The sequence below is a fragment of the Rhinatrema bivittatum genome, chromosome 17, assembly GCF_901001135.1.
Source record: "Rhinatrema bivittatum chromosome 17, aRhiBiv1.1, whole genome shotgun sequence".
NCBI lineage: Eukaryota > Metazoa > Chordata > Amphibia > Gymnophiona > Rhinatrematidae > Rhinatrema > Rhinatrema bivittatum.
Window position 1 is genome coordinate 6,806,040 of NC_042631.1, and position 15,858 is coordinate 6,821,897.

Consider the following 15,858-nt stretch of genomic DNA (forward strand, 5'->3'; position numbering starts at 1 on the left):
TGATCTAAAGTCATTCAGGTGATGGACATGGTGGAAGCTGGGAAGACGAGAGTACGTGGTGTACCTGGAAAGATCAGAGGCTGCAAACCATGACAGATTTCAAAGAGAACGAAGCAGTATGTTTGTTTATATCTCTATTTGCATATCTTTTGCTCCATTGATATCAGCCTCCTAACCACATGATTCACTTCCAAAGGCTTCAAATGTCTGAACATTATAGTGCATGCAGTGTTTTTCAAGGGGGGCTCTGGGATCATCCTGAACGGGCTCCGTGCAAGCTGCCCCCGAAACAGCTGCTATCTTCTGGTTCTGCCCAGCTCTCATTGATTTGTGCTGTTCTCACAGTCTTGTGGGACTTCAAGGTTCCGAATGAACTGGAAGGAAAAGGAGCAGGAGAAAACAGCAAAGTAAAAAAAAAAAACTAAGAATGTGCTTGTTTTTGGAAATCTAAATAACCCTATCACACATGTTTAAGGCACATGGCGTGCTTTGTACGTTACAACAACCAGATAATTGCCTTTCACGCTGAAGTACATGCCCGACTGCCTACAGCAAGCCCTGTAAAACGGAAAACAAACTCAAACCAGAGAAAACCACATTTCCCAGGATGCATACGCGCGCCCCGTGGTCACGTGACGAGCCTGCCTCTTGTCAGGAGTCACATGATAGGGGGAAGATGGCGGCGGTGACTGCCGAGGAGTTTGCGGTTCTGCAGATCTTGTTGAAGGTAGCCAAGGCGCCCGGTTACTCCTTGCCAGCTGCTTCGGGGAAAGTCGTCGTTTATCGTCGGCCTTTTAAAAATCTCTGGGCCAGGGTGTGAGGGCCTCGTAGTGATGAGAGTTGGCGCTGCAGGGGCTCCTTGTCCGAGTCCCACTGGGCTGCTGTTTTTAGGAGCTCAGTTCTTGCTCTTACTTGTGGAGGTGCTGGTAGAGCTTACACCTAGAGGCTCATGTTTCATTGCTGTTTAGCAGTGGGCAGGGAACCTCTGGTCCTATCTATTTGTTATTAACAAAAGTTAGAGACGGTTGCTCTCTCTCCAAAACTCATATTACATACCAAGAGTTCTTGCTTTGGGGAAAAGTATGCCAGGTACTGGATACTACAATTATTAATAATAAATCCAATACAGGGCAGTGAAAATTCATAGAGCAACCTCCTCCCCCGGTGTACCCTGCTTCTCTCCCCTCCCCTGGATCTGCTTTCCCCCATTTAAGAAGCCGTGTTCTGTGTGAAGACTGAGCAATTAGTATGCAGTGCCCTTAGCAGCTCTCACTTCCACTGGTGTCCTCCGTGGAAGGTATGGAGATTTTTCTATAGATTGCTGTTGGCTCTGCTGATTTGTTCCTTTCCCATTTCTAGGCTTCATCCAAGGATGTCATTAAACAGCTCTGCTGTGAATGTTTTTCCAGCACAGCAGTTGGCTCTGGTAAATTGATTGACAGCACTAGTTCCAGCCTCTCAGCCACTCCTGAAGAGGCAGGTCAGGTAAGGCTCAGGAAGGTTGATTGACAGCAATTATTTTCAGCCTCTAAGATGTAGCTGAAGAGGCCTATTGGGCAGACATTTTGGAATATCCTAAGAGTGTACCAAAGATTGAAGAAGGAGATAAAAAGTTAGGGTCACAGAACAAGCAGAAATGTGAAGTTGATTCTCAGCATAAGTATGAAAAGCCTTTGTAATCTAAAGGCTACAGAAGGATTCACCTTCCAATATCCAAAGTAGGCAGTAAGAAAGGGTGGCAGGAGCTTCAAAGAACACATTTATATATAAATGTCATCACTGGAGGCTTTTTAGCCCTCTTTCAGCCTGTCCCCGTTACTCCTTTCTTGTGACACTTCCTCACATGCAGTGGCATTGGTTTCTAGGGATGGATGGAAATAAAATATTAGATGGTATGCTTTTGTGGTTTTCCTCATATGGACATTGTTTTTGGCAAAGTTTGTTCCTGGTTGGGACGATGCTGAAGTCTCTTAGGTGAGGTAGGTGTATGAGAAGAACACAGAGCATCAAGTCTGGATATTTCATCATGAACACTGTTTGGGTTATGTTGGGTCAGTGAATATGTGACAGCACGTGGGAGTGGGATGTAGACGTTGAAGGTAGTGGAAGGCCTGGGTGATACACAGGAAACTCTGTGGCTGCTCCTGGGCTCTGTCCCTCTGGATTCACCCATTTCCCGCTCTTCTCTCTCCTGTAGTTGATTTGCTCTCTGCACAAGCTCACCAGGCATGTGGTGTTCAAGTGCTTCACCTCTGCTGAAGACATTCTCCCTCTCTTCCCAGAAAACTTCCATCAGAGTCTAAAGAAACTGCTCACCAAAATAATTCTGGAAAACCTGTAAGTCTTCCTATCGTCTGTGTCTATGGATAATGGGATAGTTCTTTCTCAGATGTCTCCTGTACCTTGACGGTGTAGATGTATATGAGCAATTGGCAGCTTGCATTAGTGAAGGCAAATTCAGTGCCTCATGAGTGCTGGAATATTAAGGACTGAGATCTGATGTTTGAGACTTGTGTGATCATTACATAGAGCAGGCCACTGGTGGCTCTGCCATTAACTCTTTGTATGACTTTGGTCAGGGCTTTGTATCACCCTGTGCCTTTTTTTATTGTGATTTGTTTAACCTGTAAAGCATTTGGCAGCCTTTTTTTTCCCCCTCCCCTCTCTTTGGATATAGCAATCTCTGCCTTCTCCTTTGTACTTCCAGCTGAGTCAGAATGAGGGCTTGAATTTGGCAGCAGGAATTTTTTTCTCCTGTTTAATCTCCCCTCGTAGACCATGTGCCATGCAGCAGGGCTCCTGTAAAAACGAACCTTGCATCCCCCTCCTCTGGGGGGGGAGATGTGAGCGCTGGCTCCACAGCATCCCCAGCTGACCTGGGGAGCAGGAGAACTGACTCGGGGATCCAATCAGTGACCTTCCAAATGGCAGCGCCCAGCACGTACCACCGAAGCCGCTGGGACAGTCCCAGCACTCTGCAGTCCTTCCACGAAGTGAGGTGTTAATGAGTCCCAAATTCGTAATGTTACCCACAAAGCTAGAAAGGGTCAGTCGCAGAAAGCAGAGAGAAATAAGGTGAACTCGGCCATCCAGGAGTGGCGATTCTGATTGGTGAACGTGAAGAAGGAGCACTGTGCTTCCTCTCGTTGCAAGGCACGTAGCTTGTTTAAGGGACATACACTCAAAACTGACTGTGCCCAGAAAGATGCAGCCAGTCTGAGGTGTGGTGTTTGGTAGAAGAGTGCGGCACAACTTTTTTTTTTTTTTAACCAAATTGAAAGCTTTTTTTTTTTGTCTGGTTTTGCAGACCTGTCTGGAGAAGCGAGGCAGAGCTGAGTCAGAGTAAGTGCACCATCTCTGTATAACTTTTGGTGAAAGAGAGTGGTTTGATTGGTGCCATGGCACAGCTTGTAATCCTGTGCAAGCAGTTGGCCAAGAAATGTGCCAAACACCGATCAGTATCTGAAAATGTTCTTCATGTTGCTGTGTGCCTCGTAGAAAATTCAGTGCTGTGTAGAGATGGCCTGCAGCCCTCTCCTGTCCTGCAAAAATGGTAGGAATAATTAAGAAGACAGTACAGCCTGGCCTGGCTCACACTGCTTTGAACTGGAAGTCTGCGTACAAGTATTCCCTTCCTGCACTGTGGGTGGGATTCCTAGCTGACTCACTTTTCCTGTCCTTGTTCAGTGTAAATGGTTTCTGAAGCTCACTCTGGGTTCTTCCTCTCCTGACATGCTCAGATAATCTGTCAGGAAGAGCCTAAGAAGAGGGCAGGGAGAAAGGAGTTGTGGACTGCAAGATTTTCTCATTTTGCATCTGAGCAGCTAATCTGATGCCCTGGGGCAGGCTGCTGGCCAAAGGCCGCAGGTTTCATGCTGTTATTGACCTCTGATTGGTGTGTGAGCTGAAATTTAGACAGCTAGGCAGCAGTGAATCTGGGAGGTGAGGTTTAAATTTTATCCTGTTTTGAGTTTTGGAGGGCAGTACCGGAGAGCTGCTTCCGATGTGACCTGCAAGCTGTGCTGCTCCAGAAGGAAGGGCCTAGCGGTTAGAACAACAGGCTGAGAACCAGGACAACCAAGGCTGAACTCCTGCTTCTCCCACTGTCTCACCGGGCGAATCACTTTATCTCCCATTGCTCCAGGCACCCTCTTACATCGTGAGCTGTTTGGGTCAGAAATATTAATGTTGTAAGCCTCCTTGAGCCTTAATTGGAGAAATTGGCTAACAATCTGAATATTATTATTATGTCTCCTTGATGCCGTGTATGATTCTTAACTCCACTTTTCTAGTCTCCTTGCCCCGGCTGGTAGATATGGACTGGCGAGTGGACATTAAGACCTCCTCGGACAGTATCGGCAGAATGGCCATTCCCACCTGCCTGCTACAGATGAAGGTACGCAGTCTTATAATTTCCTGGCTGAAAGCACGAGGACAGCGTTTCTCAGGGGGCTGAACAGTGCAAGGAATGAGTGACACAAGCCCAGCAGTATTGTAAAAGTCTCCAGTTTCAAAACCAAATACTTTTTTTTTTTTCTTTCATTTCCACAAGTTTACCAGAAATGTGAGAGTGATGTATAGGGAAAATAACACTCAGGTACGCAACAGGAGGATTTCAGGCCAGAACTGGGGCAGTCTCCTTCTTCCAGCAGGAGATTGTAATCCCAACCACAGCAAACTCCAAAAACTTTTTTTTAAATTTTTAGCAGGTTTGATTTTGAGATAAGAAAGTGTGAGAGGGCTCTTAGGCTCCCTTCCAAAGGGACAGGGAGAGCTGCTGTAGAGGAGAACTTTAAGCCCTATAATCTAGCACAAGTGCCATAGAAGGAGAGTGACAAACAACCTCAAAAATATGTGCTTTTGATATGTGACGCTTGAAAATGAAGTCTATTGGGGGTGGGGACCGTGACTGCTGAGAGCGATAATGGTGGGGGTAGTTTGTCCAGCTGCAGTCGGGGGGGGGGGGGGGGGATGGAGGTTTCTTTGTACTCCTAAACCCAGAATCTTTCCATCCGTTTTATCAGAGCACTGTAAGTGACTGTGGATCACGAAACAGGCTCGACCTGTGACTTCTTTCCTGAGTCTGCTGCTTTTTCCCTGATCCCAGGCAAGGAGACGGTGATGAGTGACAGGGGCGAGGGCTCTTTCTAACCCAGACTCCATTCCTGCTTCACAGATCCAGGAAGATGCGGGTCTGTGCGGTGATGAGCCGGTCATTTCTGCAGTGACGATGGAGCTGAGTAAGGAGACGCTGGACACCATGTTAGATGGACTGGGAAGAATAAGGGATCAGCTTTCTGCCATAGCAAGCAAGTGACAGAGCAGCGCCGGCGGAGCATCAGTTGCAATGTTAACAGCAGAGACACTTTCATCCGTGTTTAATATTGGGAGGATGCAATGAGCCAATCAGGTCACGGCATTAACCTCTGTCTCTTATTCGGTGTACAGATCAACAGGAGAATGCAGGAGTGGCCTAATCCCCAACATCTTTAATTAAAAATAAAAGATTAGAACACCCACAGCTGTGAAAGCTGCTCTCTTATGGTAGGAGAGACCTTGGCTTGTTAAAGCTTGGGCAAGTGCTGAGCTCTTCCCATGTTCCTCTCTGAGGATGTTTCTTATGTCATAAGAGATCACAGATGAGCATCTGTCTGAGCACGGTGAGGAGGCTCTGCTGGGAGTTCAGGCAGGACCCAGAGGGCCCTGGCACGGTCTTGCATCCCAGGAGCCTTAAAGGAAAAATCTCAGGTATGGATCCTAGGAAGCCATCACCTTATGCATGAGAGACACCGATGGTTAGGAAAGCGAATGATACTCTGATTCCCATAGAAAATCCCTCTTTTAAAGAAGTGAGCATTCTTGATTTGTAAGCAGCTACCTGGCTTTCAGTTCTAGTAAAGGACTGAAGATCTGGGAACCAGCATGAAAGATGTAGGAGGGACCGTTGTGGGGAGACAGACAGGCAGTCTCTTTGGCTTTGAAATCTGGGACTGATTTTCTAGTGTTTCCAGATGGCAGTGCAAGAGAGCAGGAACACACCACAGGCAGGCTCCGAGAATTGGCAAGCTTCGGTACATTTCACGGCTTAATATGCCCAGACACAGCAATTATGATGCCTGGGATTATTGGGGTTATTTTTCAGCACAGCCCAATATCTGACATTTTGCTAAAAAGACTTTAGTTCAGTGTTTCAGGATTGGCCCGAGCTGAGTCCAAGCCTTGCTCCAGTAGATTCCATATAGAGTCTCGGTCATTCGCAGCGAACACCAAATCGAGAAGTAGGGTGCAGCCTCTTCGGACTGTGCCACTGTACCATGCGGGCTGCTGCAAGTTCTGATCCACTGACGCTTGGGAGGTGCAGCAGGCGACGGGGCTACTGCAGTGCTCGCCTCACCTGAGGATGGCCCTGGGGACGCCGCGGCAGAATCTGCCTTTGCCCTTTGGGGGGGCAGTTTGCAAAGGAGATAGTGATTTATTGGTGTGAATCAGCCTCCCCCAGACCACCCAAGAGACCATGTGTACGTTTAGGGCGGGGGGCGATCGGGGAAAAATAATGTGCCTAGGTTGTATTTTCTTCAGTTTTTTTTCCATGGAAAATCGAGCTGCAGGCACAAGAACCCCCCCAGCTGGCAGTGCCTGCATGTTCTCCCTGAAATGTGGTGCAGAGCCTGTGGGTGAAACGAAGCCAAGAACTTGCAGATAGCTTCTTCTTGTTTTGTATCCTATCCAGCCTTTCTTACCAGGGAATGACTTGCCCCTGTAACATAGTTGAATAAAGTCTCTGGAGCCCCATCGGGTGCCATTTTTAAGCTATGTTTCCTTTCTTCATTGGAGTCGTGCTTTGCCCTGACACTGCCCCTCCTCTGCGATCAGCTCTTGGCAGGGTTTCTGTTCCTCTCGGCACCGTCACAGACTCGCTCAAGCTCTTTGGGAATTGACTTGTGCACTGAGATTTCCATTTCTGTCATAAACACCCCTGCAGAGAAGGCTTTCAAATTTGGACACAGGACGCTTCCTTTTGAAAGAATTTATCCAATGCACTAGCTGCCACTTGCTCAATCGTTCCCTGTTGTCTGTGACTGCTCCCTCTCCCCCCCCCCCCCCAAAAAAAAGTGCACAATCCTACTGCTTGCTTATTAATAGGGAACGGGGCCCTGTCGTCTGCATGAGGGAGATCATTGCAGTCATGCAGCACGGGGTTTTGCCGGGTTATTTGGGAGGGGAGAATGCCGGCGAGGCCTCGGCTGTGAGAGGTGCGGGTACCCTGCCTGCTTTCACATGTTGAGTGAGCTGTTCGGCAGCCTGTACGTTTACTGACCGAGACTGGATGTCAGCTTACCGTTCCAGGCAAACCAAAATGCGAGCCATGAATTGTGCAGATTTCCAATCAGTAAGTGCAAGTGGGCTTTGTTCCGAAAGGCATCCATTACATAACGGCATCATTTCCGGCTCCCGGTCCATTAGGGAAGCAGAAAGTGCGGACCGTTGTACCTGGATTATATACACTTGGACCACTTAGGGGATAGGTTTTCAAAGTGTTTAGGTGTCTCAGTTTGGCACCAAAATTGGCCTCTTTGCATATAGAGTGGGACTGAGCACTTAAATTTAGGTGGCTACAGTATGGCGTTAAGTGCTTAGCTTGGCGTTTCAGCACTAATGCTTAAATTTGGCAAATTAATAGCAGGTTTAAATTTAGGGAAATCTTTAAGCTGGAAATCTGTCTAGAATTGGGAGCCTAAAACTTTTTTTTTAGATTTAAATTTTTTATTGAATTTCATTTAAAAATCCATTTAAACAAAATATATAGATTGCAATATACAGATCATAATTTCCAAAATGTATACACAAAACATTTCATATCTGTAATTACTAAATCCATAATAGGGGGAGAGAAAACAACAAATTTTCAACATATTAACAAGGATTCGATAAGAGAGAATCCCTACTTTTATTCGGCCTTATTATTTCCTTCAACATTGGTCTTATCCTGCAAAAACGTCTCCAAATGCATCGGATCATTAAAAGTAAACTTATTTCCTTGATATGTTACAAAACATGAAGATGGGTACTTTAAGAAAAAGGTAGCCCCCAAAGCTAGTAATCTAGTTTTTAAGGATAGGAAATGCTTTCTCTTCACTTGGGTAGCCCTGGAAACATCATGGAACATTTGTATGGGTTGACCGCAAAAGTTCAAATCCTTAAACCTAAAAAAATCTCTAAATACTTTATCTTTCTCAGATTCCAATTGTAAGGATACAAACAATGTTGATCTCTTATTAATTATGTCAATGGATTCCTCCAGAAAGGTGGAGACTCCAATTGTTGAGTCATCCACCTGCCCCTCTAACACCTCTCTATTATCTTTACTCACTTTACTGGAAAAATAAAAGATCTTAGAAATTTGTGGAATATCTCTAACCTCATACTGCATTATTTCTCTAAGATATTTTAGGAACATTTCCTTAGGTGAGAGGAGTCTAGTCTGTGGGAAGTTGACCAATCTCAAATTTTTATATCGAATCATATTCTCTAAATATTCCATATTTCTATGGATAGCGAAGCTATCTTTTATATGGATAGTCTCGGTATCCTGTAATGTTTTAACCTTTGCTGTCAATTTTCCCAACTCTTGTTCCACACCTATTATTTTCTTTCCCTGATCTTCAAGTTTCAACTTATTTTCATTTACAATCATTGGTAAAGATAATTTCATTTGGTGGATATTTGCATTTACTGATGAAATCATTTTCCATATATCTACCAACGTTACATTGTCTGGGGGAGTCGTGGGCCACACTTCTGGCCTCAACAACTCTCCTGACAATGATAATGATAAATTATCTATAGGAGTTGAAGCTCCTAAAGCCATATTGGCGTTTCCCAAGCTTACCTCACTATCTTTTGAGGTGCTTGATTTCGCCATTTCCAAAGATATTGGTAATGATGCCGTCGGTTGAGGTGGAAATACCTGACCATTGCCGGGGCTCAGAGAGGCAGAATAATGCTCCTCTGAATCATCCCCTGTTGGCATTTCAACCCGTCTAGTGACATGGATGTCCATGGGGCCTCTAGTTACTACTGGGGAAACAGGAAAGTTCTTCAATTTTCTCTTCCTCCCCATACACCCAACTGGGGAGCGCCCAATTTAATCAAGAAATATAACACCCTCTCCCGTTTCACCAGTAGTATCCCCCAACTTACCGAACTTATCCGGACGAAGCCGGACAAAGCCGGCGCCCCTTTGGAGCGCGCGGCTTAGGAGGCGCGCCGGCGGCGAGGTGCGCCGCAGGGAGCCCGTTCTTATAGGCAGTCGCTTGCCTATGACGTCAGTCCCAGATTTCTCTCACGCCGAGTCTCCCAGCTGTTCTCAGCGATGTTATCGGAAACGCACTCGTGTGGCAGATGGTAAGCTGGTTTGAGCCCTTCTCTCTCCTCTCCTCGGCTCTCCCCCAGGGAGCCTAAAACTTAAGCACCTAAGTGAAGCACAGAGCATTTTTTTTGAAAAGTAAGACCTCAGCTTTCTGGATAGAGCAGGAATGTTTAGTGCAGGTTTTCTGTCTGCTTGCACAAAGCTTGTTGCATGGCAACTGCGGCTCGATTTCTGGCAAGGCCTCTTAAAAGATGAACGTTGATGGCCATCAGAATGGCAAAGCTCAGTCATGCAAGAGTTTGCCCCACAGATGAGCTATAGCACAGGGTAAAGCCTGTTCTGCCAGACAGAGGAAACCTGCACTGGACATACGACAAAGATTCCTTGCAGGGTGTGCTGCTTTTGCGTAAACATCAGGTTTCTCCACAGATTACAATGTGTGTGAACTCTTGAGGTAGCATCTGAACACCTGCGGCCACACCATCATTGTTGGATGGGTATCGCATCCTGTAACTCTTGGCTCTGCAAGAAGCTTGCAAGTAGCGCCTTTCTCCAGCAGATGGTGCACATGTTCTTCCTGCTGATGTTCCTATAGCCGGGATGACTTAGCACTGCTTGATGGGCAAGCTGAGAATGTGTGGTGTGTCCTGGGCGTGCAGCACAGAATATACTAACAAATAAAACGGTGCCGAGCAAGCAGCACCCAAATAAATGGAAGTTGGGGTGGTTTGCTAATGATGCCATGTGCTTTCTGCATGGGGGTGGATCATTCCCAGCCTGTTCATCCTCCAGGTACTTTCAGTAATACATGCATGATTCAGTGGAGGCTTCGTCTGGACACATGGAGCTGGACTGACAAACCAACAGTATAATTCAAGAGGCTCCTCAGGCCTCAGTTGGAGGTCAGTCACCTCCTCCTTCAGACAGAGATGGACTGGTGCCCATCGAGATTCAGCTGGCTGAGGATACAAATGCAGCACCCCGAGGTTTTTGGTTAAAGGGCGGGGGGGGGCCTCTTTAGAACTTTGAATGCTTATTTCACCTAAGGAGTGAGAAAAATGAAATGAAGCCTGTTTTATCATCGGAGTGGATTATTTTAGAACTTGACTTACTGAAGGATCACTGCCCCAGAGAAGGAGGCCCAGTAACATCTGATGAAGTATTATCACAAGATTAGAAGGATGCACTTGTAGACTACACAAAATTTCCAAAGGCCTTCTTTACCTCCAGCACTTACCCCTACTCATCTGTGTCCCTCCCCTCTCTCCACCTCTTGGGCAGATGGAACCTGGGAACCCTCTGCCAGACTCCCCCAATCTGATCCTCCTGCTTAAAATATTTTCAACCCTTCTTAGCATTTCCTAAAAAGTCATCCACTGGTTTTTCCACTTAGGCAAGGTCACAAACCGAGAAATAGAAGGACATGAGCTGCCCATAAGGCATTGTTTTGGTTGCCTAAACAACTATAAGGAATTAGGGTGGCTAGGACTGGACGTTTTGAAGAGCTGGTTAGACAAACATCTGTCTGGGGCGCATTAAGAAGCGGAGGAGGGATACTGTGACCTTCTGCATCCTTTCCAGCTCTGTTTCCTTACATGGGTCTGTGTCTTCGGGTTGCATTTGCCTTTAATGTTTTTGTAGCTTTAACCCTGCAAGAGCTTTGCTGGAAAGAAAGTTTTACTTCCCAGCTTTCTGATGATTTTTGAAATCTGCATCCCTTTAGGGGTTCAGTGCATGTTGGTATCTGTGGGGATATGACAGAGACTTTCAAATATGTCAAAAGTCTAAATAATGCACCCGAGGCAAAGACAGCTCTGGAAGAAGAAGTCCCAGTCTGAGGCAGCAAAGATGCAGATCGGGGAGGAAGAGCAGCAAATGTTTCTTCATGGAAAGGGCGTTAGTTGCATGGAACAGATTCCCAGCGGAGACAGAAATTCAAGAAAGCATGGGCCCTGCATGGAGGATCCCAAGATGTAGCCAGAAATGAACGGGGGCTATGGCGCTGCAGACCAGAAGGGGCTTATGGTCCATCAAATTTTCTGCTGTAAAATGCTACACATAGCAGCAGGGGCAGATGAAAGGGTCCTGCCGCTGAGCGGCTCCTAGCCCTATGCTACAGGCGAGGGGCAGGCCTGCTTAACAGCCTGTGGTGGAGAAAGTCTCAGTTTTTCCATTCCTGAAGCACAAGGGGCTTGTCGCTGAGGCTGGATGAGTAAAAATAATCAAATAATCATGCTGGAAGGGAGAGAGGAAAGGATGGATAGGCTGATGAGTGTTAAATCAGCTCCCATCCTGCTTCATTTGCGTTGGGAGGCGGCTCCAGTAGCAGCAGCAGCTGTTCCAGGGCACAGATAGTGAAGAGCAGGGAACGATTCTCACTCGCATGTACCACAAGCGGGCTGGGATGAGACTGGTTTCTGGTTTCCACTTGCATCATCCCCTTAGCCTTAGTAGCCATGCTGGTGGAGGAAGGAGACATGGTTGGGGACTGGTTAACATTTTGCTTGGCTTCTCTCTCTCTCTGCAGTGATATCAGATTCAGGAAACTTATTAGCAGGACAATTTTACATGTGTTCCCAAAGTGTCAGAGCGATTAAAATAAAAAGGGGAAGAAAAGAAAGCAAAACCATCAAATAATAAAGTTACAGAGAGTACGGTATCAGGGCTGTGTCTCGGCTTCTGGTGCTGGTCCATATTGTCCCTGCTCGGGCTGCCTTCCTGGCCTCGTGCCAGCGTACGTTGCTGCTAGAACCGTTCTCCCCCAGGCTGATCCAGAGTTTTCCCTCCGTTAAAAGAAAACCCCTTTCATTAGGAAGAGGAACTGACTGAAAAGAAGCAGAGAGCGTGCAGCTGATGAAAGATGTTTCTGCCTCGCTGCTGTGAGTGACAGAGGCCGAAGGCCCCCCCCCCCAGGAATGTCCCACGCTGTCCGCACACTGGATCCGAGGGATGGGTGGGTGTGCTGGATGGAGGAAAAGCTTCCTCCGAGGCACAGAGGTATTGCTAACGTTTAATTGCTCCCATCGTTCGGAGAGAAGCACAGCGCGTCCCGAGGCCCCTTGGCGGCAGGGGACCCTCGTTCTGCTTGCCCCACCGTTCTGTTGTTTTGCTCTCTTGCCCCCGTGAGGAGATGGCAGCTCGCACTGTGCAGTCTGTTGCTTTTACAAGGGCAGCTCCAGCTGTGGCTCTCTTTGTTCTGGTGTCAGGAGCTGATTTCCATGCTCTGCACATTCCTGGGTCAGTTGGGAAAAAAAGACGAAGGCTTTGAAAGTTTTGCCTGACTGGGGGTCACATCCCTAGGAGGCTTTTGAAGTTAATCCCAGCGCTGTGCGTGTCTTCCCATGAAAAGGGGGCCGCTGTCAGTGCAGCGGAGGGGCCTCGGCGCTTGTATAGCTCTACCGTTAGGATTCACAGCTGCCTCCATGTCATCTGCACAGGCTGAACTAGCCCTGGCTTCCCTATCGTATCTATGGCCTTGCATTTCCAGTTTTACTAAGAACTATGGGTCAACAAACGTTGCGGGTCATTCTGCACAGACCTTCAAAGCTAGCCAAAAGCAGGTTATTAGCCCAATAAAAAGGTCTCACCTTCAACTTGTTGGTTGACCTTTTATTTCTTCACATCCATGCGGAGCAGCCTAATTTAGTCCGTTTTTCTAAGAAAAGAGTGGCTATAAGTCCAGCCCGAGATGACTTGGAGGCAGCTGGTAATCCCAAGAAAGCGTAGACAGGTCACCAGGCTTTATAGATAGAGGGGCAAAAATAACCTTCTCTGGCTCTTAGTACTGGCCACAGAATAAAACATTAAGGGCAACAGGTAAAGTGTGAATTTTGGAAGGCAGGTAACACCTTGACTCGGCAGCTCGGAGTTGCAATGTCGTTCTTTTTAGAGATGCAGGATCTTGTCTGGGTGTGTGCCAGGGTGTTGGGCTGCGTCTGTGGGGTGCAATATCTTTGGGTTGGTGCTGTACTCTGAACATGGCACAGGTATAACCCCAAAACACCTCTGGAACTCTTCTGTACCTGAATGTAATCTGCTTTGAGGTGCCAAAAAGCAAAATATAAATAATACAGCAACAGCACGCGGCTCAGTGTATAACCAGAATCTTCCCATGAAATAGTCTCGGTCCTCTTTGGAATATGCCTGACTTTATTCACAGGATTCAGCACAGCTCCAGCGAGCTAGGAAATGGGAAGCAGAAGGAGGAACCTTGTATCTAAAACAGGTTTCCTCCTGCTACCAGTTCCTCAAGCTCCACTCCCACGTGCTTAGTTTCCTCCTCTGGCTCTGCTCCCGTCTCTCCTTATTTTTCTGTTTCTGCTCATTTCAGGCAGCCTCTCTTCTACTACCGTTACATAAGTATTACTAATAATCATGCTAATTAGCTAATTCATAATCTGAATGCAATTAGCACGGAGCATGCTAGAACATAGAAACTAAAGCTAGATCTTCATCTGGGCCTCTGTCATAAGAACACTTAGTGCATAATGAAATCACAGTCTATCGGGCATCAGATAAGAGGGACTTAATCTTCTGTAAAGACATTAGACAGCATTGGATACTAATCTGGGGAAGTGGAGGGGCAGTAGGATGGGTAGAGGAGATGGCTCATTGCTAGGAGTGTGGGAGCAGCAGGCAATAGAACCACTGGCACTGTTCACCCTTTGCCTTGAAGTCCAAGTAAAGACCTCGGAATAAATAAATAGCCACAGAGGGGGGGAGGGAGGGAGAGACCTGGTGATCCCACCCCCAAACGTGCTATTTCCTGAGCTGCGCTCCCTGCTAGCACATCCCCAGTGATATAACGAATCTCACTGTCACTTTATCCGCCCCTGCAGCTGTCTGCTTACGGATCCAAGGCCTTCGCCACTCGGTCGGACGTTGCATCGCGTTCCCACCGTGAGCGGCAGGCAGGATGGTAAATCTCCTGGGATACTTGGCTGCTGCGCTTCCCTCGTCACTAGGGAAACATGGAAGTGGGTCAAGTTAAGACTCGCAAAGCTGGGCTGGAGCTGGCAGGGGTCCTCTGGGATGAGAGAGAGAGAGAGGGCTCCTTTTGTCTGAGGTTTGGTGCTTCAAGACAAAGCCAGTGCCGTTTCCTGCTCAGCGTTCCCTAGGGTGGGTGACCACAGCCAAGCAGACGAGGGGAGCCCCTGCTTCAGCAGCGGGCACCCCCAGCCCCATCGGACTCCTAAAGGGGACTGGTTGCTTTCTGGCCTTCCAGGAGCTGGGCCCCTCCTCGGCGAAGCTGCTCCACTCTGACATTGTTATTTGGAAGCTTCAGCAAGAGAAAAAGAAAAGCAATTCCTCTCAGAAGCTATTTTTCCTGCATCTTGTTTTCTGGTTCAGCAAATTGTGTTTAAAAAGAGGAGGGCGTGAATGGTTCTATTTCTGCACTCATGACTCCCACCTGTGGAGCACGTGCGGGGCTCCGTGCGACATGTGCCCTGGGTAATAATTATAGTGGGAATTGGAAGCAGGCAGGGAGCAGCTGATGCTCCTTGTCAGGGAAGGGAATGAGGACCGGTGCTAACAGCAGGGGCCCACGACAAAAATACCACCATCCCCAGCCTCTCATATGCCTAGAACTTCTCCCTTACCGATTGCTTCCCATCTCAGGCCTTTGCATGGCTGCGACTTTCCCCAGACACAAGTTCTCCTTGTTTATTTCCTCAGGCTGGGGTGAGCATCCTCTCATCCATTTCTCTCCTTGCCGCCAGGCTGTAGGGAAAGTGTTTAGATGGAGGCATTGCCCTCCTCGGGGTGTTCATCTGTTGAGCTGCTAAGATGATGCAGGCGTAAGGGGGCAATGGGACAGGCAGCACAGGCTCGAGATGGTACAAAGCCCAGGAATAAGTAACCCTGACAGCAGAGCAGGAGGGAGCCGTTTCCTCTAACCCAAGCAGCAGCAGTGCCGGTGCAGCCCTGCGAGACCACATCCAGCATGAAGGGTCCTGCTTTCGGCTGATTTTAATGAGTGGAATGACTTCTGATTCAGGGGCATGAAACTGCAGTTCTGCAGGACCCCTAGAGGGCCAGGGCTGTGGGATAATCAAAATATATAAATTAACCACAAGCTAGAGCCACTGTCTGAAATGAAAAGAACGCTAATGAAGATTCGTTGTGGAAATCCTGTCAACGCGACCTGCGGGTGGGCCTTGAGGAGAATAAACGCAGACTCTGCACTCAAACATTCTTCCTTCCACCCTGGTGACCACAAGACAGATGGAGACGACAATTTTCCATGCAAGATCCAACAGAAATAATGTTTGCGTCTGTACAAAAGTTTAATAAAGTATCTGCATCCCACCTCCTTCACTTTCACTCAGGAGCAGGTCCTGGGGTCACAACAAGCACGTTTTAAAGTGAATTTACACGTACATTGCCTTTGAAAACCGGTGCAAAGTCTGTGGGTTAAAAGCACGCGCTGACCTCCTCTCCATCGCATCTAAGAATATTCAAGGCCGATCTTTTAATCACGAGAAGAT

At 47.5% G+C, this 15,858-nt stretch overlaps 1 protein-coding gene across 1 annotated transcript; it reads left to right on the plus strand.

Moving 5' to 3' along the window:
- Nucleotides 1-630: 630 nt before the first annotated feature.
- Nucleotides 631-6,809, plus strand: LOC115079296 (COMM domain-containing protein 9-like). The gene is made up of 6 exons (XM_029582696.1): nucleotides 631-727; nucleotides 1,360-1,485; nucleotides 2,198-2,337; nucleotides 3,308-3,342; nucleotides 4,293-4,396; nucleotides 5,177-6,809. Exons 1-6 carry the CDS (start codon nucleotides 677-679, stop codon nucleotides 5,315-5,317), a joined length of 597 nt encoding a protein of 198 aa, XP_029438556.1. The 5' UTR covers nucleotides 631-676; the 3' UTR covers nucleotides 5,318-6,809.
- The last annotated feature ends 9,049 nt before the right edge of the window (nucleotides 6,810-15,858 follow it).

What these genes read in the sequence shown, in the direction of transcription:
- LOC115079296 (XM_029582696.1), top strand. Translation starts at nt 677, where the DNA reads ATGGCGGCGGTGACTGCCGAGGAGTTTGCGGTTCTGCAGATCTTGTTG. An exon ending in AAAATAATTCTGGAAAACCT is followed by an intron (nt 2,338 to 3,307) that starts GTAAGTCTTCCT and finishes CTGGTTTTGCAG; the next exon opens with ACCTGTCTGGAGAAGCGAGG. An exon ending in CCTGCCTGCTACAGATGAAG is followed by an intron (nt 4,397 to 5,176) that starts GTACGCAGTCTT and finishes CCTGCTTCACAG; the next exon opens with ATCCAGGAAGATGCGGGTCT.